This window comes from Marmota flaviventris, chromosome 8 (assembly GCF_047511675.1).
Source record: "Marmota flaviventris isolate mMarFla1 chromosome 8, mMarFla1.hap1, whole genome shotgun sequence".
NCBI classification, from domain to species: domain Eukaryota; kingdom Metazoa; phylum Chordata; class Mammalia; order Rodentia; family Sciuridae; genus Marmota; species Marmota flaviventris.
The window spans coordinates 112040295-112064344 of record NC_092505.1 but is presented as its reverse complement, the minus strand read 5'-3'; the positions used below and the strand labels follow the sequence as shown (position 1 = coordinate 112064344).

Here is a 24050-nt window from a genome sequence, read left to right as displayed (position 1 = left end):
CCATAAGCTGTAGCCCTTCTCTTCGGTAGGCTTCTCTCTGTTTAGCTTCTCTCCTAACTTCCAAGACTCTACCAGCTGAGTCTTGGGGTGCCCACGGATTCCCTTTTAGCTTAGGCCAGTGCTAGTAATCTCCCTGCTTCTGAACTGTGCTCTTTTCACTTCTTGAGCTCCAGAAAGCAAATGTCCCATGGTAGCTGTGGCCTGATGAAGCTGCTTTCCCAGAGCCACAGCTTGGCCAAAGCCCTCCCTTCTGCTTTCAGAGGGAGGAAAACAAGGATTTTTCTTTTCTTTTTTCTTTTACAACCACCATCCAGTTTGTCATGTTTCTTATCTCCCAGAAGCTGACTACCTGGGCCCAGGTGGGGTGTCCCCAAGGACTCCTGTCCATCACGGCTTCACCCCAGCCACCCTACACAGACAGCCAGCTGAACTGCTGGGCTTGCTGGACTATTAACCTCCATGTTACACAGCATGAATATTTATTTTTCTTGGCTTTCAATAACCACACTATTTTGCTACAAATAATCCAGGTATGCATTAATTTGATGGAGCATTTTGGGGATTTGTTCCTCCTTACAGTGTCCAGTACTTTGTTAAACACATGGTTCTTAGGAGTAGCCCATGGTCAACACAAACATTTGGTTGCTAAGCATTCTAAATATTTGTATTTCTTATGAGGTTCATCCCTCTAAATTACAGGAACTGAAAACCAGAGCTAGCAGATTATATATAACAAAGTAAAAGAATTTACTTACATTTCAAAGATTACTTACATTCTATTTTTAGTTTTATAATTATAGATATGCTATATTTAGACAACAAAGTAACTTTCAAAATTTCTTAAAAGAATTAATTGTTAAAAGTAGTAGTGCTCTGGATATTTTACAAGGTCATTTTTATCATTTGTTGTCTAATATTTTATTTTGCATTTATATAAATACACCAGCATTTCCAAGCTGCTCAGCTTTCTTTTTGAAGCTACCATGTTACAAAACAACTCCAGTACTACTTCTTATGGATAGACAGTATAAAAATAAAGAAAAAAGTTCAGCGACTGTTTCACATTGTTTGCCTCTGAACAACCAGGGAAAACATTAATATATTGCTAGGTAAATTTCAATACTTGATCTTAGCCAAAAGGTCACAAAACAGCTGATAATTTTCTTAGTGAAGAAAATAAACCCTTTCTGTTTTAAAAAATACTTACAGGTCCTTCAATACATACAATCTAGACCAGCAAGACAGCAAAGGAAAGCAGCAACGCACTATTATCCACACAGCTGAGGGGCTGCCCGGGGAGCAGAGCACACCCCGGGTCTTTCTAAATTCTTCATTTTTGTGGCACATGTACAGAGCACTGGAGTCTTGCACTCTGTTTAATAGTTAACAGCTTACGCGAGCATTTCTTTACAGTTGTCCAGCTCCGTCACTGTCCTCTGAAGTCTTAACCCAAGGGCCTCTACTTGACACTGTAAATCTGAAATGAAACAATGTATTTCTCTCATTAGCACATAGAAAGTGTCCAAAATTTTTTTAAACTATTTTTAGACATTGATGGACCTTTATTTTACTCATTTATTTATACATGGTGCTAAGAATCGAACTCAGTGCCTCATACATGTCAGGCAAGCACTCTACCACTGAGCCACAGCCCTAGTCCATGTCCAGATATTTTTGTAGAGTAAATCATATTCCTTAAAAGTTGCCTCTCAGTTCCAAAAGGATAACACAGTGTTTAGTTCACTTAGCCTGTGTGACCGCTGACAGTCTGGCTGTCCCCACTAATACCCACAGAAATAACAGATCTTGGTGGAACCTGATTTGTTGGCCTATTCTGCCCCCATCGGCAAGCTGATCTGAAAACAGCCAATGGGGTGAACTTTGCTAATGTCCCTAAAGGTCACATATGTAGCTGACACATGGATTTCTGACCTGTGGCTCGTTTCTGATACACTTGATGGCCTGAGTGCTCTCGTGATTCAGAACCAAGAGGCACTGCTGAGTTCTCCTGGCAGGGCTCAAGCAGACAAGTCGTGCACCAGACTCATGGTCAAGAACTTGTTAGGTCAGGGTAACATCTAACAGGCATTTTTTGTGACTTTCAAAGCTGAGAGAATACAGCAGGAAATTGGCCTCCTGAGTCGTGGAATGGGGAATTTAAGCAGTATTTGAAGATTATTGAAGAATCTTGTGTCTTAAGCGTGTAGATGCAGAACTAAAACCAAAGCAGAAAGAACTGGCTTGACATGTCTAAGTCCTGTCATCAGACCATGTGTGACAACTGTGATCTGAACCCAGCCTGTGAGAGTCCTTTTTGGGAATAAAGTAGAAAACAAACATACATAGCTGGACCAACTGGTTTCTACAGAAAAAAAGTAATTCAAAACACTGGAATTATAAATTTATGTTTCATTTGCTCAACTAATATATTGTTTAATAACTTTTTTTTGTACTTGTGATTGAACTCAGGGAGTTCTACCACTGAGCTATTCCCAGTCCTTTTTATTTTTTGAGACAGGGCCTTGTTAAGTTGCTAAGGTTGGTCTTGAACTTAAGATCCTCCTTCCTTGGCCTCCTAAGTCACTGGGATTACAGGTGTGCATCACTGCACCCTCAATATTTTTTTATACACACCCCCCCACACACACAATTAAATATTTTTTAACGTTTTTCTTTAGTCATTGATAGATATTTTATTTATTTATTTTTATGTGGTGCTGAGAATTAAACCCAGTGCCTCACACATGCTAGGCAAGGGCTCTACCACTTAGTTACAACCCTAGCCCTCAATAATATATTTTTAACGGTAAACATTAAAATCTTTGTGTGGTCATAAAAATATATAAAACTTCTATCTATATAAATCTTCAACCTGCCTTTTAATCTTTGTTTTAAGGAACAAAGAGCCAGTTCCTTAAATCAGAAAACAAATTCATCCCAAACAAATGTCTTACTTGGAATTTCCCAGACATTTGTATAAATCTTAAGTTTCATCCAGTACTTTCACATTTTTATTTTTAACTAATTACTTAGTTGAAAAATAAAAATAATTTGCATTTATCATGTAGAAAATGATGTTTTGAAATATGTACACATTGTGTCTAAACTGAATCAATTAATGTATGCATTACCCCAATACTTATCATTTCTCTTGTGGTGAGAACACTTCTTAAGATTTCCAAGAATTCAACATATTGTTATTCATCATTGGTACCACAATAGAGCTCTTGAATTTATTCCACCTAACTGAAATTCCGTATCCTTTGGTCAACATTTTCTCATAAACATTATTTAATTGTATCCCTTATACTGCCCTGTAGGTGCTAATATCCCCATCCTGAGTCCCATGCCTCAGGGACTCAGGATTCATGTGGATGAATGAGCTGCATCAACAGACTGAAGATGTTCAGCTCTGCTGCAGGATCCTGGCAGGACAGCCCCTCAAAATGAGACGCAATTATGGGCTTGAGTGAGATCTATCTGTAGGGCACACATCTCATCATTTACTAAGTGATATCTTTATATGGGAGAAAAAAGTAACATACAGAAAACTTATTTTTGAGTTAAACCTTTCAAAAACGGCATTTCGTGAATGTGCTATTAGGTGCTGACTTGCTCTTCAGCTCATGCAGGGCTTGGAGAGATTCAGATTTCGACCAACCATACTCTTGAGGAAAGCGGGGAGAAGTGGGTGTTTATCCCCATGTGCTGGTCCCTGCACTGAGCATGGTGCTCTCCCCTGAATGATTTTCATGCATGGTCACAACTACTGTGAAGAACAAGTGCACATTTTGTTTTACAGATGAGGATTCTAAGGATCAAATTAATCAGCTTATTAAAGTCCATGTGGCTGGTCAGAATGTCAGCCTGTGATTCACACTTCGGTCTAGTGGATCCCAAGTCCGTATCTCTCTAATGATTCAACCACTCCTGGCTATAAAACCTGCAGGGCTAGCATATAATTGTCCATGAAAAGTGAGATCAGAGTGGCTACAGATCTGTTATCAAATTCCCAGAATCTTTAAAATGGTATCCATAAGACAAATGAGAAGTATTATCTCACATAAAATATGTAGTAAACTGGTAGAATTTCCCACTTCAAGGGTTAGTTTTGAAAGTTTAGAAATTAATGTTGTCTGAATAATAAAACTATTAAAACAAAGGCGGTGTCACCGGGCTGATTTACGGCACTGACATCAGAGAACACAACTATGCCATCCTATAAATGTCAGGACACATCCTAAACCAGATGAAGCAGGGCTCAGAGCCCATATGATATTATTTCTGAAGGTAGCTATAGTTAAAAGAAAAAAAAAGAAAGAAACTACAAGGAATTGGTGTTTGGCATGTGAATTTTCTGCAATTAATTCTCAATTACCTGAGAATTGTTGGACTGTAAGAATGGCAGCTAGATGGTAAGAATGGCAGCTAACTGAAGCTCATTTTTACAGCATTGAGAAGTATCCTGAGGCTCACATTTAAAAAGGATTGTGCATCACCATTACAGAACTGACTACACCACCCTGGCTCAAGAGGAAGAGAACAGCTACTGCACTTCCATTATAATTCTGCCTGCCTACCTGCCCAAGCTCCCTTTCTCCCCTCCAGTTCTAAACAAACACAGATGCTTAGTCTTTAATTTATAGAACCCAATGAGTAGAGAGCCAATTCCTTCAAGATTATTTGGCATATATTTTACAGCAACTTTGAGTAAAAATTGGAAAAGTAAAATACATGTTTCATTTTTTAAAAACAAGAACCTCTGAAGGCTGTCAAGTGAAGTCGACAAAAACAGAAAACACAAGTAATATCAACAAAGAAAACATTTTATATAAGCAGAGACCATGACAAACATTCATACAAATAGTACATAATGTAGATAGGTACCCAGTGTATAATTAGGAGTTAATATATTTTCATGGCTCTTTTTTAAACTTTTAGATATATTTTTTGTAATCAAGAATTGCTAAGAGTTATTTTTTTAAAAAAGATAGGACATATCTTTCCTGTTCTGAATGGGACACAAGTATCCTGTGGGTTTACCATAGGTTCTGGCAGACTTGCAGGGTCCTCTCGTTTTCAGAAGCAGAGTGCCCCATTCCTGTCCTTAATAATGAAGGAATACAGTTAGGATACACAGCAAAAGAACGAAGCATCAGCTCAGAACAGCTCGGTTCCTGAGGAAGAGGCTGCAGTCCTCTGTGGTGAGACAGTTCACCTGCAGTTTTCTGTATTCAGCATGACTTGGATTGCAAAGGCCCTAATGCCCACAGAAAGGAAGGAAGCACTGGCTTCCAACACCCTGCAGCCATAAGGCAGAGCCCAGAGAGACAACCCAAAATTCACAGCAGTGTGTTCTGCCAGGATGTGACTGGGTTCTTCACAGATAGTAAAGCAGCAGCAAATGGCTTTAAATGAACAAAGCAAAAAAAGAGCTCTTGGGCTCTCTTCACACGAAGCCAGCTGCCTGCCGGATGGCATTCCACAAGCATCTGATTTGAGGCAATTAGTCATTTAAGAGAACCCTGGTATTCCAAAAGGTTTCTAGAACCTACAAATATAAAAGGTACTCATAGTTAACTATTTTATAGGATGATATAAAACCTTGTCATGTGGAGGGCATATTAAGTTGATATAATGTTTGAGAAGACAATAAATAAAACCTTTATAGCAGAAAGCTATTCAAGCTTAAAACTTCCTTATAAACACTGAAAATTCAAAACTGGTGCAAAGTGCTGTTTGGAGGAAAATGATTCAAGACTCAAGCAGCAAAATGGAAAAGCAACCAGCACCCAGAGGTCCACAGGAAACTCTTTTAAATAAGAAACTGAAGCTGCTTTTCTTTTAAGTACACTCTAGCACACTGGAACAGGACAGTTCAGAGGGCTGTGCACAGGCTCTAAAGCCAGATTGCCTCATGTCCAATCCTGGCTCCTCTTCCTGCCACTTGTGTGATTTCAGCATTTCAGTTCCCCTGCCTGGAAGGCGGTTACTGGTGCCCAAGACTCTCCTGTGGACTAAGTGGCCTCACATACAAGAGGAGGGCAGCAGCCACAGCATGCTGGGAGCTCAGGGTGCCTGTAGCTACCTTGGCTGGTGTAAAGCCTCTTTCCCTTCCCTGGGGCACATCACTTCTCACCTTGTGGACCCTGTTCTTGCACACAGCCCTGGGGTCAACAGCTGTCATCTTTGGGGAAGAGTAAAAATGGGCATTTTACCTATATTTTCCTGTAACAATCTATAAAGTCACTGTGTTAGTTATCTTTTCATCCCTGCCACCAAAATACCTGACAAGAACAACTTAGAGGAGAAGTTTATTTTGGCTCATGGTTTCAGAGGTCTCAGTCCAGATCAGGCACATTCTGGAAGTGACATGGCTGAGGAAAGCTGCTCAGCTTACAGTAGCCAGGATGCAGAGAGAAGGAGCCAGAGAAAGTCAGATTCCCAAGGGCATGCCCCCAGTGACCTGCTCCCTCTAGCCATGCCCCACTGCCTACAGTTTTCACCCAGTAATCCACTCAAGTGATGAGGTCACAGCTCTCATGATCTAATCATTTCACCTCTGAACAGTCCTGCAATGGAGATCATGTTTCCAACACTTGAGCTTTTCAGGGAATACTTGATACTCAAACCATAACAGTAACTATGGCAAAATGTTGAAAGCTGTCAATATGGGTGATGAGTTCACATACTTTTTAAAAAATTTTATTTTCTGTATTTTTATGTGTTTGAACATTTTGTAGACATGCACTGGCAAAAGAGGAGCTTTGCTGTAAGGGTCAAAAGTGACAGCATGTTCTGCACTAAGGGCCTCATCAACTCTGTTCTGTGTGTCCTTGGTACAAAAGGAAACAAACCAAAAGGGGCAAGAAAATGAGCTGAGGGACGGGCAAGATGAGACTGAAACACAATTAAGGGACCCATGCGAGCCTCTGAATAGGGAGCAGACATGTTTCAGCTGGGGGTGGTATCTCAACAGGGAGGTTGCTGGTTTTGCTGTTTTGAAGAGATGCTGCTGAGATGCTCACTGGCCTTGGGAATGCCGTGTTCCCAAGGGTATCCATGCCTGGGAATTTAACATACACCTTCTAATTTGCAAACTAAGTGCGAAAGGGCTGCACTTTTTGCAGGTGTTTGAAAAATTACACAAATTGTCCTAAGCTACAGATCTCATTCATATTCTTACTTTTTTTTCACTCTTCTTAATTTTTTCACTCAAAAATTCTTACTTTTTTGAGACATATACATGAGCTACATAGATATGACTCATTCCTCTTTGCTATATTTCATGCACGCACCCACATTTAACTTATCCAGGCCTATATTAATGGAATCTAGGTTACCTGACACTTTGTCACCACAAATAACCTGCATTCCAGGCTTTCCCCATCCTCTTGCATACCCTCAAGAAGTTTTCAGTCTGTCCCTGGAGATATGTTAGGCCATAAGAGTTTTAACATTTTTAAGCACTGCCTAACAGTTCCCAGAATGGCACTAACACACTCCCAGCTCTCTGGATGAAGGTCCCTGCTTTCCTAATTCTCATTGGAAAGAGTTATTTTAAACATTTTTGCCAATCCAAAGCTTATAAAGTGGTGTCTCACTGCTGGCCTAGCTGCAGCTCTCTGCTTACTGTGGATGCTGAGCATCCCTTTTACACTTGGCCACTTTACCATTTGCTTTCCCCAAGTCTCTTTGATAGCTACTCCAATCAAGCTTTCTTCTTCACTCCTCCAGAGAAACAGTGCTTGTCAGGGTCATGAATGACCTTTTGTGTTAATGACTATAAAAGTCAACCTCCTTCTCTGAACGCAAATGTTAAGCAGCACTTGTGCACTTGTTCTCTCTCTCTTGACAACTTAGCCACTTAGCAGGCTGCTGCTGCTTGTTCTCCATGGATGGTTCTCATTCTCAAGCCGCTCTACCTGTGAGAAGCACCCAGCACTCAGGTCTGAGCCTCCTCACTACTGCATCATCTGCCAAGGTGCTCTCACCGGGGTCACGGCTGTGGATGGTGTCTGAGTGAGGGAATCTCCCTCACTACCACCATAGCTACCGACACAGAGCACTCACCACACGTCAGGCCCCAGGGCCCAATACACTGCGTCCTCCTCTCATAGTGCAAACTTATTAAAATGTGCATTTATGAAAGCAGGAACCTCATCTGTTATAGTCATAGGACTTGGGACATGGAAGTTGTTTACAAAATAACCTTTGAAACAAGCAAATGAAATACCATTAAATATATTTAAATTTAGCACCCACGATTAGAATACATGGAACATAAATAGTTGCAGTTTTCATTGATATTATATGATATTTTGATGTTGAAATACAACTTTCCTATAAATATGTTACTTTACTTTAACAGACATTTATTGAGTATCATCTCTCATTTGTAGGTAGGTTCTATGGTAGTTAGACTCAGTGTACAAATAACAATAAGATATATTTCTTACCCTTAGATAAATCACAATCAAGTGTTTTATTTGGTGTTGAAGAATTCATGTTTCAAATAACATCAATAACTCCTTTAAACTAAAGTGTGCTCTATTTTTCACCATTTTACATTATTTTATTAGTTAAATGTCAGAAATATGGTTGAAACTGTGGGATTTCTGATCAGATATAACTAATCTGAATAAATAAAATCAAGTTTGCTATGTTAGATATAATACATATATGTTATATGACAAACTGATAAGCTTTTAGCCCTTTTCAAAAGCAATATCTCATTTAAAATTGTATAATATATATTCACAGAAGAAACTTTTGCACATGTAAAAATATATACCAATAGAAGAGAGTTATTTAATGAGTATTCAACTATGTCAATTCCAAATTAACATATTTTAACTTTAGCAAACACTTTACAAAGCTCAGATGGTGATATAGCCACTTAGAATATTCATTTCATTTGCCGTTTATATTTCAGAGGTTTGATTCATATCTATTTTGAACAAGTATTCTTGAGATATATTTAACATTTTCTACATTATGTCAGAAGGAAATGAAATAGCATTTAGAGATTATTATGAACCACATACTAGAACAGGTGTGAATATAGGGATAAAAAGTGGCAATTCAGTACAATGTGGTTATATTAAAACTGGAAAATTATTTGTGTGTATACACGCAATGTGTGGTGGTGGTGGGAGATGGGGTGGATTAAATTGAGCTAAGGAGAAAATCAGAATATTTATAAAATTTATAAGTGAATTATAATAGATTAAGAATGAAAACTTTCTCTTCAGTATTGTTTATGTAAAAATGCATCTATTTTTTCACTGCATTTTTATTCTGACCGTTAAAGTGACCCAATATAACAAGAATATAATTATCATCTATAGGGGCTTATAAAATAGGACAAATGTAGGTATGCGTAAGAGAGAAATCTTAAATTGTAGTTGTGGTTGTACCATGGTTGAATTCGTTGGCAACATGAATAGAGCTGTCTATCTCACAAGGAACAAGTCCTGATAGCTTTAGAAAATTTATGTGCAGCCCTCAGTGGACGAGAAAGGTACGGGCCTGCAGTGAAATACCAGATCACTAGCTGAGAACAGTTATGACATAAAAAAAACGACTTAGGTTAATAATAAAGTCAAGTAATCAATGGAGGACAGAAGTTGAGACCTATGATTTATGAAATTTTCCAAGAGAGTCACATAATCATATGGACATGAGCTCCCCTGAGTGAACCGTGTGCAGGTCCCTGTGAGAGGACTAACTCCGTGCAAGACTGAGGAGGAAGGGGACACATCCTTGGCCATGGAGTGCTGGCTCTTGTCCTGCCCCTCTCTGCCAGTACACTCATGGCAGTAAAGCAGGCCAAGGACAAGACACAGGACCTTCCTCAAGAGTGGTTGCATGTCACCCAACTACTTTGAGCTAACTGCATCCTAAAATAAACTCAGCTTTTTTACATTATGTAATCATGTAGCAAAGATATGTTTCATAATTTTAAGAGTGAAGAGAGATCCTTAGGAAATACTGATGGATACAGTAAAATATAGAAGGCAGATGCTTAACGTAATATCACTCTGACAGAAAACAATAAGAACAACTGTCTAATTAATTAATAAGGTTAGATTATAAGTAGATTATGATTCTCCAAACAACATAATGCTATAAATATTTTTACAAGAAAAGATTCCACAACAAAGAAAAGGGAGTAGAGATTATACAACTTTGTTATTTTATTAAAAATATATAATATTCAGGGCTGGGGTTGTGGCTTAAAGGTAGAGCGCTTGCCTAGGATGCATGAGGCACTGGGTTTGATCTCCAGCACCACATAAAAAAACTAAACAATCAAAATAAACATATTGTGTCCATCTACTACTAAAACTATTTTAAAAGTATATATGTATATATACAATATTCAAAAAATAAATTCTAGAAGGACACATTTCAAAACTTCATAACTATTTGAATGTTGGAATGTCCCAATCAATAAGTGAACATAACAGGAAACAAAAAGCTCGTATTAAAGTAGGGTAACAAGGAACCCTAGAACATCTCATGTTGCCACTGTGGATGCTTCTTATGACACTGTTGGGTGTCATGTGCCTTCTCCACGTAGACAATTCACATTACCAGCAGCCCTGCTCAAGTGGCTGGTCCAACAGCACTCTGAGGGGCTCACAGGCCGTGAGACACAGATCAAGAGCCATGGATCAGGTTCCAGCTCCGCCTGACAGTAGCTGCAGGGTCATGGGCAAATGACTTCATTCCTCTGGGCCCCAGAAATCTCACTTGTAAACTGTAGATAATAATAGTGCTTAACACAGGAGGGTGACAGGAAGGGGCATGGTGGCTGAGCTGTGCCTGACAAGGGCAACTGCTCTGTGACTGCTAGCGCTATTCATACAGTAGAACTAAAGCTAAACTCACAGGGATACTTGTTAATGATGTAAGGACAGCATTGTGATCAGAAGTGGGAGGGGGTGGAATGCTGGAGATGCTGGCAAGGGGTGGGTGCTATTGAGCAAGGGGTCACTGATTTCCCACTCAAACAATGTCACTATCACTCACGCTAGTAGCACAGATGTGGACATCTGCAAATGTCTATGAGCTCAGGTACCTTCTGTGAAATCATGTGTGAAAAGTGTCTGTGTGTGCTGGCAGGGGGATCCTGTGGGTGTCAGACAAAAGCTCCTCCAGCTCCCCTCCCTGCTCCCTTGGAGTAGCCCTGAGGAAATAGAAGCTGTGTGTGACAAAGAAGACCGGCAGCCATCAGTGGTTCCTGATACAGCCTGATGTCCCTCATACAATACACATCTGGTTAGGACTGCTGAACCACCAGATGAATGAGGGACTGGCATCCAAATGAGCAGAAGAAAAGGACTTACCTGGTAACAATCACATTAGGTCACAGCATAAATGGGGGGGGGGGCAAATCTGTCTGAGAGAGGTGGGTGTAGGAAGCAAAGCAAAGGACAGAGTCCATAGAATTTAAAAGAACAATATCTAAAATTTGCCCCCAAGGGGTCCTGAGAGGTAGGATGTGGTTAAAGAAAAGGCAGAGAAAGTGGTAGGCTAGGTGTTGCCTTGGAAAGGGACAATGACGTTGGAGGTGAAGGAGGAGGAGAGAAGCCTGCAGGTGGAAAATACCAGAGAGTAAGCCAGAATCACATCGATCTCAGAGGAGAGAAAGGAGTCCGACAGGAATTCATCGATCTGAAGAGGTCGGGTGACCATGACAGAATTTCCTCTAACAGCTGAACATTCATCAAATGGAGAGAATATGTTAAACAGAGACACTGTTTCCCTGTATGGGAAGCTTAGTGTGGGGAGCAAACGACTAAGCAAAGCAACAAAGAGAACCTTAGAAGACGCGGGTGGTCAAAGACCAAATGGCTTCTGAAGGAAGTTCCTTAAGAATTCACATTTCAATGGTGTCCCGGTTCTAAAAAGGATTTTCAGGTTCTAGTTAGTACTATCTGCCTTGCAACTTATCTAGAGACCTGGGGAATCTAGTTTTTGAGATTTCCTTCTTTGGGGCATAGAAGCAGTCTACAGTGTCCCAATTTCAAGATAGTCTCTTTTAAGGGCTGTTGGATCTATCGTAAATAAGGGTCACTGCAAATCTCCCTGGCTTTCTGTGAGATTTGCACTTTTCCTCTTTTATGAGAAATCAAGGTTACATTGTTCCAGATGGAGACTGAGGATTCCAAAGGAATGAGAGACTGGTAGAGTTAGCACCATGCACTCTCTGAAAGTCGCACTAGCAGGTAAGGTCAAGGTGGAGTTCTGTAGGTAGCTTCCTTCCCTGCCATGCAACAGGTGACCCCTGAATCAAGTGAGCCAAGGCTGATTAGAAGACACCCTGGTGGAGCCAAAGGACCTTTTAAGAGGAGAAATCAAAATTTATAAAACCCCTCTGTGACTAGAGTAGCACTTAAGGGAATTCTAATACTTTTATCCTACATACAATCATCTGGTTTGCTGTCACACCAGGAAAACCACTTTAAAATGCCGTTTAGTTTTCTGGATCTGCATGGCTGTTCTTCAGGCATCGCTATATCCCCTCTTGTCTGTACTCCAGTAGCTCTAAGGTAGGTGAGGAAAGCCACCAAACTCCCATTTTATAAATACAACAACTGAGTCAAAGAAATCAGTAACTTGTCCAAAGGGCCTGTAAGAAGCAAATACAGGTCCAGAAAACAGAAGCATTTGGCCCCTGGGTCAGTCTCCCTTTCAAATACACACCATTAATTTTAACTTTTCTCTACTTCATTAGTGAAGCTACTAATTAAGGGACACGCTACCTACACGTGTTACAGCACAGAGGAGACCTGCATACACCAGACAGCATGCACAGGACCACATACTGCATGTTCCACAGGTGTGAAACCCCAGGCAGCCACCTACAGAGACCGAGAGGAGAGGAGCAACTGTGACCCCCGGAGAGACTCTTCACAGATGTGAGGCTTCTCCCAAGGGTGAAAGAAATGCTCAAAAATTTGATTGTGGCATGGTCACACACTTTGTCAATCTCCTAAACACCATTAAACTGTACAGTTAAAAGGGGTGAATTTTATGTAAATTATATTTTGATAATTCTGTGTTTGAAAAATTAGGATGTTAAAATATTACATGCAAAATAATTTCATTATACTTAATAGCTTATTGAAAGAAAAAGTTTTTTCACTTGGGATAAATTTGAAAGTTGGTGAAATAGATTTAGGGAAAGATATTAGTGCTGGAATGATTTATCTTAACTCTGTCTTCCAATATTTGTGACTGCTGAAAAAAAGCAAAGGACACATCATTCCACCAGGTGGAAGGAAAATCACTTAAGTGCACTGATTTGTAGGTCACAGTGACCTCTGAGAGGAATATTATCAATTGAGATAAATTGTGCATTCTGGAAGTAATATTAGCATGAGCCAAACATCAAATTACAAAACTTAGGCAAATCTTTAAAAAGGGAGCTAATAATTTAGTCTTCCAATTTTTATTTTACATGTTTACTTTTCTATAAAAAAATTAAATTTTGTCATTAAGGACTGGGCTACTATTGACAGTACATAATTTATGTTTTTTCAACCACTGAGCCACATTCCCAGACCTATTTTGTATTTTATTTAGAGACAGGGTCTCACTGAGTTGCTTAGTGCTTCACCATTGCTGAGGCTGGCTTTGAACTTGTAATCCTCCTGCCTTAGCCTCCCGAGCCACTGGGGGATTAAAGGTGTATGCCACTGTAGCCAGCGCATTAATTTACTCTTATACCACTATTAAACTATATGAGCCAGAATTAACACATGCATTTTAATTTTGAGCCTCAATTGTTTTTAATGAAAAGAAAAGTAATGACCATAAAGGTTATATATTGAATTGAAATTGAAAATTGGCTGGGCATGGTGGCACACACCTATCATCTCAGAGGCTTGGGAGGCTGAGGCAGGAGGATCACAAGTTCAAAGCCAGCCTCAGCATTTTAGCGAGTAAAGTAACTCTGTCTCTAAGTAACTCGGCAAGACCTTGTCTCTAAGTAAAATATAAAAAAGGGCTAGGGATGTGGTTCAATGGTTAAGCACCCCTGAGTTCAATCCCCAGTACCCAACAAACAAATGAACAAATAAAAATAAAGTTGAAATTTTTTGATGGTGTTTTCAAAAACAGTAAAAAAACGTGAAACTGTGAATATATATTCGACTTTGGAAACAAACAAATGGCATCAGAATTAGAAGTTGGTCATAGCAGATGGGAGCTGAAAGGGTCTGCAGGTCTGAGCCCAGCCCACTGCTGCCTGGGTGTGGATACAGTCCCTGGGGACAGACAGTGTGTCAGTCACCTGGCTAATGTGTGGCAGGTCAGTGTCTTCTGTCAGCCTAGAATGCTTTCAACTAATACCACATTTGTAGGGGATTGGGGGGGTGGCTGTAAGACACAGTAGAGAGAATGCTCATAGCTCAAGATGGAGAAAGATTATTCTCAAATAAGAGATATAGAAATATAAAATGAAGAACAACTTTTAAAATATTCATAAGGAAACACAATAATGATATAATACTCAGTACAAGGTTAAAAGTTTAGAGTGCAATGAAATATAGTTCATGTTAGTCAAAAGAATGTGACATTTCATATTAGTAAAAAAGAGTATAACATGATGAGTTACTTCTTGAGAGAATAAGGAACAAGCAGGAGTGTGAAGAACAGGCCGTAAAGGAAATTCAAGTGAACTAGTCCATAAAGGAAGTTGACTGTGATACCTAACAGGCAAAATTGGTTCTAAACATGTGGAGCTGGCAAATAGAAAGAAGCATAAACATGCAAACGTTTAGTTTTCTTTTCTTTTTTTTTTTTTTTGTACCATGGATTGAACCCATGGGCACTTAACCACTGAACCACATCCCCAGCCCATTTTTGTTGTTGTTGTTTTTTATTTTGAGAAAGTGTCTCCCTTGTTGCTTAGGGCCATGCTAAATTGCTGAGGCTGGCTTTCAACGTGCAATTCTCCTGCCTCAGCCACCAGAGCTGCAGGGATTACAGGCATGCAACACTGTGCCCAGCTAGAATTGTTTTTAAGATTTTTAATTATAATAACCATATATAGAATCCATGTTAAAAGTGAATTTTAAGTACTTTGTATTGTATTCTTTAAACAAATTTTATTTCTTCAAAACAAGACACAAAAAGAGACGACTGTGCAACAGTCTACTCTTATTTTGATTTGCCCAAAGAACCTAAAATGTCATGCCCATTATATTACTCCAGTGATATATCTGGGGCGAAGATATTCACTGTAACACATTGGATTTTCCTTTTCTCAAAGGGTAACATGATTTCTGAAAAAGACATAAATAAATTAGAAAAGGCATAAATGACAATATCATAATAATAAAAATCTTAAATACCATACTCAGCTAGTAACAGAAAAATTTGGCATGCTTTAAAAGAAAGCAGATTATGAAGTAAGACATTTAAGTTCATGAAAATTGTGAAGCAAATGCCATCATATGGTAGAGAAAGTATAACTGGACAAAATAATTTGAATGGCAATGTCCTTGGAGCTGGAGAAATTCACTGAGTATTCTCAGTACAGAGGACATAATCCCTTGTTGAGAACTGCTAAGGTTAACAGCATCTGCACATAGACTAGTGTAACACCAGGAGGCCGGGAGCCCCATGAGGACCCTATAAGAGCCACGACTCTGCACACCTGCAGGCCAAGGGAAGACAAGGCCTGTGGCCGGCATGCAGAAGACGCCCAGAAAACAGTTGCTGAAAAAGTGAAAGGAATTGCAGGTCAGCGTCAGCCAGGGAGGACAGTGGGAAGAGGCGAGCTGCAGTGAGAGGCAGTGAACAGGTTCACGGATGGTAGGCAAATGCTATGTCAGATCACAACCAGCAGAAAACAGGGGGTGGAGAGGAGGGAAGCAAAGGGGCAGGCAGGGAACTGGGAGAGTCTCCCAGGGATCCTAAGAGGGAAGCGCACCTAATTTGATAGACAACACTTGACAGACAAAAACTGAGATGGTAACTCTGCTGTCCTTCCTGAACCTGTGGTTCCACAGCCTTCTGTGTTAGCTCTCCATTACTGCAATGACATAACCTAGGATAATAAACTTAAATGAAGGAATGATTTATTCTGGTTTATGGTTTCAGAGGATTCAGTCCAAGGTCACCTGGTCCTCTTGCTCAGGGCCTATGACAGCACAGTATATCATGGCAGGAGCATGTGGCAGGGGAAGCCAAGAGACAGAGGGGCAAGGGCCTCAAAGGCATGTCCCTATACCCCAATTTTCACCTACTAGGCTCCACCCCTTAAAAGTCCACCACCTCCCAACAGCACCATGGGCAGGAGACCAAGCCTTCAGCACAGGGGCCTCTGGGGGACATTTGAAATTGAAGCTATAGTACCTTCCTAAACCACTGTCACCACTTCTGAAAAATGAATTGGAAAGAAATAATATGTTGGTACAATCCAGTCAGTTCACCAGAAAGGTATTTGTGGATAAAACAAGAGATTTGTTTATGAACTTTTTAAAAGATGTTTTGGCAACTTTCACACTGAGACCCTGACATGGGAATGAGTAAGATTCTTATGGATTCAAACAACCTGGTGCCCTTGGGAAAGAAACACCAGGAGTACTATTGGTCGTTCCTGAGAGTAGACCTGTCCACTCTGACTTACCAATTCAAAAATGGCTTCCACAAAGAGAAATGTAAAGGACTTTTAAATTTTTCCTTTGTTTCTGTAGTGTGTTACCTGTGGAGAGAACCTATTCAATAACAGCAGCAGAAACGAACCTCTAACTCAGTATTGAAGTAATATGACTCTTTACTCTGGAATTATACTGCCCTTGAGAACAGTCCCTTACATCTCTCAGCCGCCCAGCCTCGCATGAAGACCGAAGAGATCAGAGCCTCCACCTGCACTTCGAACCCGAACATGCACTGTACTTAATGAAAGTGAGGCCTTGATGAGTATCAAAGTGTGGCTAATTAGTGCTGCTATGTTTTTGTTTTTACTGTAGGAAGCAGAACATGAGCTAGATCTTGAAAGATGTATAGTTTGGGTAATTTTTTTAAAGAAAGTTTATTTGTTGGCAGCAGATGACTGTGACTCTGGCCAGCCCACCAGCAGAACCCGCGTGGTAGGAGCAGAGCAACTCCACACACACAAGTGCAGAAGGAGCTGCGCCCCATCTACCAGCGTAGGGTGGCTTTCCCCATGGGCTTCCATCTAGGACCTAAAAGACCATCATCCAGGTTCCTGCAGGCAAGGTATTGGTAACCTGCAGGGACACTACAAGAGTATAAGGTAGAAACTGTAATACCTGAAATCCACTCTGCTAGAGAGAAAGACACACAGACACAATGAAGAAACAAGGGAAGAAAATGCCCAAAACAAACCAAGCTGATACAATAATAGATTCTACGGACAGCACAGTAGATGAAATGTCAGAGACGGAGTTCAGAATGTACATAATGAACATGATATGCAGGGGCTGGAGCTGGGGCTCAGCGGTATTGCACTTGCCTGGCATGTGTGAGGCACTGGGTTTGATTCTCTGCACCACATATAAGCAAATAAAAAATAAATAAATAAAGGTCTATTAACAACTTAAAATTTTTTTAAAAAATAAAGTGATATGCAAAGCAAAGAATGAATTAAGAGAGCAAATACAGGCCACAATTGAATGCTCCAACAAAGAGATAAGAGAGGAAATACAGGTAGCAAAAGATTACTTCAAGAAAGAGAGACTCAAAAAAAAAAAAAAAAAAAAAAACCAGAAATCCTTGAAATGAAGGAAACAATAAACCAAGTAAAAAATTCAATAGAAAGTATCAACAACAGACTAGATCACTTGGAAAACAGAACCTCAGGCAATGAAGACAAAATATATAATCTTGAAAATAAAGTTGACCACCCAGTGAAGATGACCACACAGTGAAGATGGTGAGAAACTATAAAAAGAACCTCCAAGAATTATGGGAAACATGAAAAGACCAAATGTAAGAATTATCAGGATAGCAGAAGGCACAGAGATATAAACCAAAAGAATGAATAATCTCTTCGATGAAATAATATCAGAAAATTTCCCAAACATGAAGAATGAATTGGAAAATCAAATATAGGAGGCTTACACGATACCAAATGTACAAAATTACAACAGATCCACACCAAGGCACATTATAATGAAAATGCCTAGCATACAGAATAAGGATAGAATTTTAAAAGTCACAAGAGAAAGGAATCAGATTGCATATGGAGGAAACCAATTAGGATCTCAGCAGATTTCTCAACCCATACCATCAAAGCTAGGAGATACTATAACAATGTATACCAAGCCTTGAAAGAAACTACAAAACTCAATAATACAATCAGTTATTTTTTTTAATATTTATTTTTTAGTTGTAGTTGGACACAATACCTTTATTTCACTTATTTTTTTAATGTGGTGCTGAAGATCGAACCCATGGTCTTGCTTGTACTAGGTGAACGCTCTACCACTGAGCCACAACCCCAGCCCAATACAATTAATGATTTAGACTTAACAAATAGAGTATTTTATCCATCATCGAGTGAATATACCTTCTTCTCAGCAGCACATGAATCTTTCTCTAAGATAGACCTTATACTATGCCACAATGCAACTCTCAGGAAATACAAAAAAATAGAGATACTACCCTGTATTCTATTAGATCATAATGGAATAAAACTAGAAATCAACGATAAAATAAAAAGTAGAAGCTACTCCAACACCTGAAGACTAAATAATATGTTATTGAATGAGCAATGGATAGCAGAAGACATCAGGGAGAAGATAAAAAAAAAAACGTTAGAGGTAAACAAGAAAGAACACTGATACAACATATCAAAATCTCTGGGACACTATGAAGGCAGCTTTAAGAAAAAAATTTATTTCATTGAGCTCATTCATTAAAAGAAGAAAAAGCCAACAAATAAATGACCTAACATTACATCTCAAAACCCTAAAAAACAAGAAAAACAAATCAACACCAAAAGTAGTAGAAGACAGGAAATTAAAGGAATACACATGAAAAGAAGAACTCAAACTACCACTATTTGCTAGCAACATGATTCTACATTTAGAATAATTCTATATTTAGAATAATTAAAATCAGAGCTGAAATCAATGAAATTGAAACAAAAGAAACAATTCAAAAAATTGAGAAAATGAAAAGTTGGTTCTTTGAGAAAATAAATAAAATTGATAAACCCTTAGCCACACTAACAAAGAGAAGGAGAAAGAAAACTCTAATTACTAAAATTCATGATGAAAAAGGAAATATCACAATGGACACTACTGAAATACAGAAGATAATTAGAAACTATTTTGAAAATTTATTCTCCAATAAAATAGAAAATCTCAATGACAATGACAAATTTCTAAAAACATATGATTTTACCAAATTGAATCAGGAAGACATACACTATTTAAACAGATCAACTTCAAGCACGGAAATAGAAGATGTCATCAAAAGCCTACCAACCAAGAAAAGCGCGGGACCAGACAGATTCTCAGCCAACTTCTACAGGACCTTCCAAGAAGAACTAATACTAATAACTCCTCAAAGTATTCCATTAAATAGAAAAGGAGGGAACTCTTCCAAACTCATTCTATGAGGCCAATATCACCCTGATTCCAAAACCAGACAAAAACACACCAAGGAAAGAAAACTTAAAGACCTATATCCCTGATGAACATAAATGTAAAAATGCTCAATAAAATCCTAGCCAATGCATACAAAAACATATTTAAAAGATAGTGTACCATGATCAAATGGGGTTCCTCCCAGGGATGTAAGGTTGGTTCAACATACGGAAATTAATAAATGTAATACAACATATCAACAGACTTAAAGATAATAATCATATGATTATTTCAATAGATACTCAAAAGCATTTGATAAAATACAGCACCTTTGCACGTTCAAAACACTATAAAAACTAGGAATAGTGGGACCATATCTCAACATTGTAAAAGCCATCTATGCTAAGACCAAGACCAACATCATTCTAAATGGAGAAAAATTAGAAGCATTCCTTCTAAAAACTGGAACAAGACAGGGATGCCCTCTTTCACCACTTCTATTCAACACAGTCCCTGAAATTCTAGCCAGACAATCAGACAGGCAAAAGAAATTAAAGGAATACACATGAAAAGAAGAACTCAAACTACCACTATTTGCCAGCAACATGATTCTATATTTAAAAGATCCAAAAAATTTCACAGAAAAACTTCTAGAACTAATAAATGAATTCAGCAAAGTAGCCGGATATAAAATCTACCCATGAATCAAAAGTATTTCTATACTTAATTGATGAATCCACTGAAAGAGAAATTAGGAAAACTACCCCATTTACAATAGCCTCAAAAAAAAAAAACTTGGGAATCAATTTAACAAAAGAGGTGAAAGACCTCTACAATGAAAACTGCACAACTCTAAAGAAGAGAACTGAAGAAGACCTTAGAAAATGGAAGGATCTCCATGCTCTTGGATAGGCAGAGTTAATATTGTCAATGGCCATTTTACCAACACTGTTATACAGATTTAATGCAAATCCTATTAAAACCCCAATGACATAGAACTAGAAACTAGAAAAAACAATTATGAAATTCATTTGGAAAAATAAAAAACCCCAAATAGCCAAAGCAATCCTTAGCAAAAAAGATGAAGCAAGAGGTATCACAATACCAGACATTAAACTATACTACAAAGCTATTATAACAAAACGGCATGGTATTGGCACCAAAATAGACTTGTAAACCAATGGTACAGAATATAAGAAATAGAGACCAACCCACATGAATACAGTTATCTCATATTAGACAAAGGTGCCAAAAACATACACTGGAGAAAGGATAGTCTTGTCAAAAAATTGTGCTTGGAAAACTAGAAATCCATATGTAGCAAAATTAAATTAAATCTCTGTCTCTCACCATGCACAAAACTCAACTCAAAGTGGATCAAGGACCTAGGAATTAGACCAGAGACCCTGTACCTAATAAAAGAAAACCTACGCCCAAATTTTCATCATGTTAAATTAGGCCTTGACTTCTTTAATAAGACTCCTAAAGCACAAAAAATAAAATCAATAATCAAGAAATGGAATGGATTCAAACTAAAAAGCTTCTTCTCAGCAATGGACACAATAAGTGAAATGAAGAGAGAACCCACAGTATGGGAGCAAATTTTTACCACACGCACATCAGATAGAGCACTAATCTCCAGTATATATAAAGAACTCAAAAGTCTTAATACCACAAAACCAAACAACCCAATCAACAAATGGGCTAAGGAACTGAACAGAGACTTCTCAGAAGATGATATACAAGCAATGAACAAATATATGAAAAAGTGTTCAACATCTTTAGTAATTAGAGAAATGCAAACGAAAACTAGTGTTAAGATTTTATCTCAAAGTCAACTTATTTCTACTTGGAAAAATCACTCGTAAATATTTAGAATATGAAATCAAAATGACTATGAACTCTCAATATGAACAATTACGTAATGTTCCTGGATCAAACAAATTGATGAAATGGAATAAAGACTAATTTCATGTGAAATGATTAATGTAAATTAACACAGACTATTACATATGTATAAAAAGATATTCTAATTTAACCTAGTTCTTAAAACAGTTGTCTCACAAATAAAACTGAAGGATAGAGAAGTACAGTATCAAAAAAAAAATTACTAGACAAATTCTTTTAAGAGAGACTGTGCTGATAATGATTGTTAGATACACTGTTACTTTCTTTAGCTTTATATGGCCTTACATTAAATCTTTTGAAGAACAAGAAAGAAAATATGTTGCTTTCCTTTTTGTAGTGCCCTGTCAATGCTATATTATCATATTTTAAATGAGCTCATAGTACTTGTCTGAAAAATTTAAAAGACATTGTAAAATATAATGGTAACAAGCCTGTATTAATTACTGGGGAGAAATATATAAGTGATTTAATAAAATAGTTTACAAACTTTAAAAAAAAAGATTTTATCTCACCCCAGTCAAAATGGCAGTTATTAAGAATAAAGCAATAATAATTGTTGGAGAGGACGTGGGGGGAAAGGTACACTCATACATTACTAGTCATTAGAAACTGAACCTTTTGTGTTTGTTTATCATGTGCATTTCCTGTGTTAATGGTCTATTTCTATTTTTCAACCATATGCTTGGTTAGGCATTTGGAATTTCCTGTTACAGTTAAATAAATATTTTATATGGAGTGGTTTTAACCTCTGCATTTCATATATAATACAAATGGGTTTTTTTGGTATGCTATTTTTAGGTTTGGGGTAGGTTTTGAACTCAGCTTCCACTTTTAAAAAAAAATATTTATTTTTTAGTTGTAGTTGAACACAATATTTTTTTTATTTTATGTGGTGCTGAGGATGAAACCCAGAGCCCTGCATGTGCTAGGAGAGCGCTCTACCACTGAGCCACAATCCCAGCCCCTCCACTTTTTTTTTAATAGGCAAAATTTTTCTCTTCATGGTGTTTAGCATGCTGCTCCATCCTAACCATTAAGATATTCTTTATCTTTTTGTGTGACAGTTTTCATTAACTTTGTTTGGTTATTTGGCTTATTTTTGACATAATTTTGCTTTTTCCCATGGTTAATGACCCTACTGTCAAAATCTGATTCTACTTTGGATTTGCTGCTCTGTTCTAAAGATATATATGCCATTTTTATAGCAACAACACATCCCTCTGACAACATTCTAAATATGCTGGGGCTAGGTGGCCAAACATAGTTTTTCCTTTCCAGACTGTTTTTCAAGTATTTTTCTCAAGAGCTGCTCTGATAATAGTTGATGCCAAGATCCGAAGCAGGGGAGCAGTCATTTCAGGCTAAGCAGTTGTCAGGAGCAGGTTGGGGTCCAGGGTCTTAAGTACAGGGCAGCTGTGCCCTCACCAGACAGGTCTCATGGCATGATTCTGGCTTTGAAGTTGGCAGCCTCCCTAACCACCTTCACACATGCTGAACACCTACATATTCTTTCAATAAATTCCCTTGTTCTGTTACATTCAGTTGAGGGCTTTTTTTTTTTTTTTTTTTTGTACAATTTCAATAGAAGTTGAAAAAAACGCAGCTCCCTTAGTGCTAGCAGCTCTGAGCTCTGATCACCAGCAGCTCTCAGCTCTTAGTGTGACCCTGCCCTCTGAGTGCCAGCAGCTTTCATCACTGTTGTTAACAGCTCTCCCCAGCTTTCTATAGTTCTGGTTAAACTGGCAGCTCTGCGCAGTTCTCAGAGCTCTCTAGCAGCTCTTCAGCTGATAGGTAATCTCAGGGCTAGCAGCCCTTGGAACCAACAGCTCAGTCTACTCCACTGGAGAGAAAAATCACATAGATGCAATAAAATCATCCCAGCGAGGCTCCAATGGAACCTACACTGCAGCACAGCAGGGCTGTGCACAGGACAGAGGTCCCAGACTGGCCAGACGGGAGTAAAAGGAGTGCAGCGGATACAGCCAAAAAGGACAGCACTTGCCATGTGGCCTGCCAGGACTGTGTACAGTGGCCTGCCCGTCTGCAAAGGCATACTGGCCCACCTGGCCTGGCTCCATGGGTGAGGAGGGGCTCCTTGGGACTGCAAGGAGACATCTAAGTGGTTGCAGGGTGGCTGAAGGAGTGGGGTAGTTGTGCACAGCCTGGGTGGGTCTCAGGAGCATGGCAGTGTTGCTCACATCCTAGGGGGCTTTGGGGTCATGTCAGAGTTGTGGCCTTAATGTTAACCCCAAGTGGGCTACAATAGGAACATCTTTTTTTCTATATTTCTTACTATTTTTTTTAAGCTGGTGACAAACTTTTCTGGTCATAAACTGTACCTGGAGCACTTACTAAAAATAAAGAAACAATCTTGGAGTTTCTAACTCAGTATGCCTGGCAGATGTGCAAGTATGTGCATTTTTAATAGGTCCTCTTGTCTTGCCTAACCCTTCTCCCTTCTCTTCCCTTCCCTACAAGCCCCTGATGTTCTTGTAGTCATGTAATTTTTGAAAAACAGCTTAAATTCTTAGAAGACTTGCCTAGTCGATGGTTTATTTCTATAAG

At 38.7% G+C, this 24050-nt stretch overlaps 1 protein-coding gene across 8 annotated transcripts in view; it reads right to left on the bottom strand.

Moving 5' to 3' along the window:
- Positions 1 to 24050, bottom strand: part of Lekr1 (leucine, glutamate and lysine rich 1) — a 179879-nt gene that overhangs the window by 87595 nt on the left and 68234 nt on the right. For 7 of the 8 annotated variants that reach the window (XM_071615557.1, XM_071615555.1, XM_071615558.1 and 4 more), the window contains one exon: positions 1396 to 1477. The exons of the other annotated variant lie outside the window; for it this stretch is intronic. In XM_071615557.1, coding sequence (XP_071471658.1) covers positions 1396 to 1477 — 82 coding nt within the window. The remainder of the gene's footprint in view (positions 1 to 1395; positions 1478 to 24050) is intronic. 8 annotated transcript variants of the gene reach the window in all.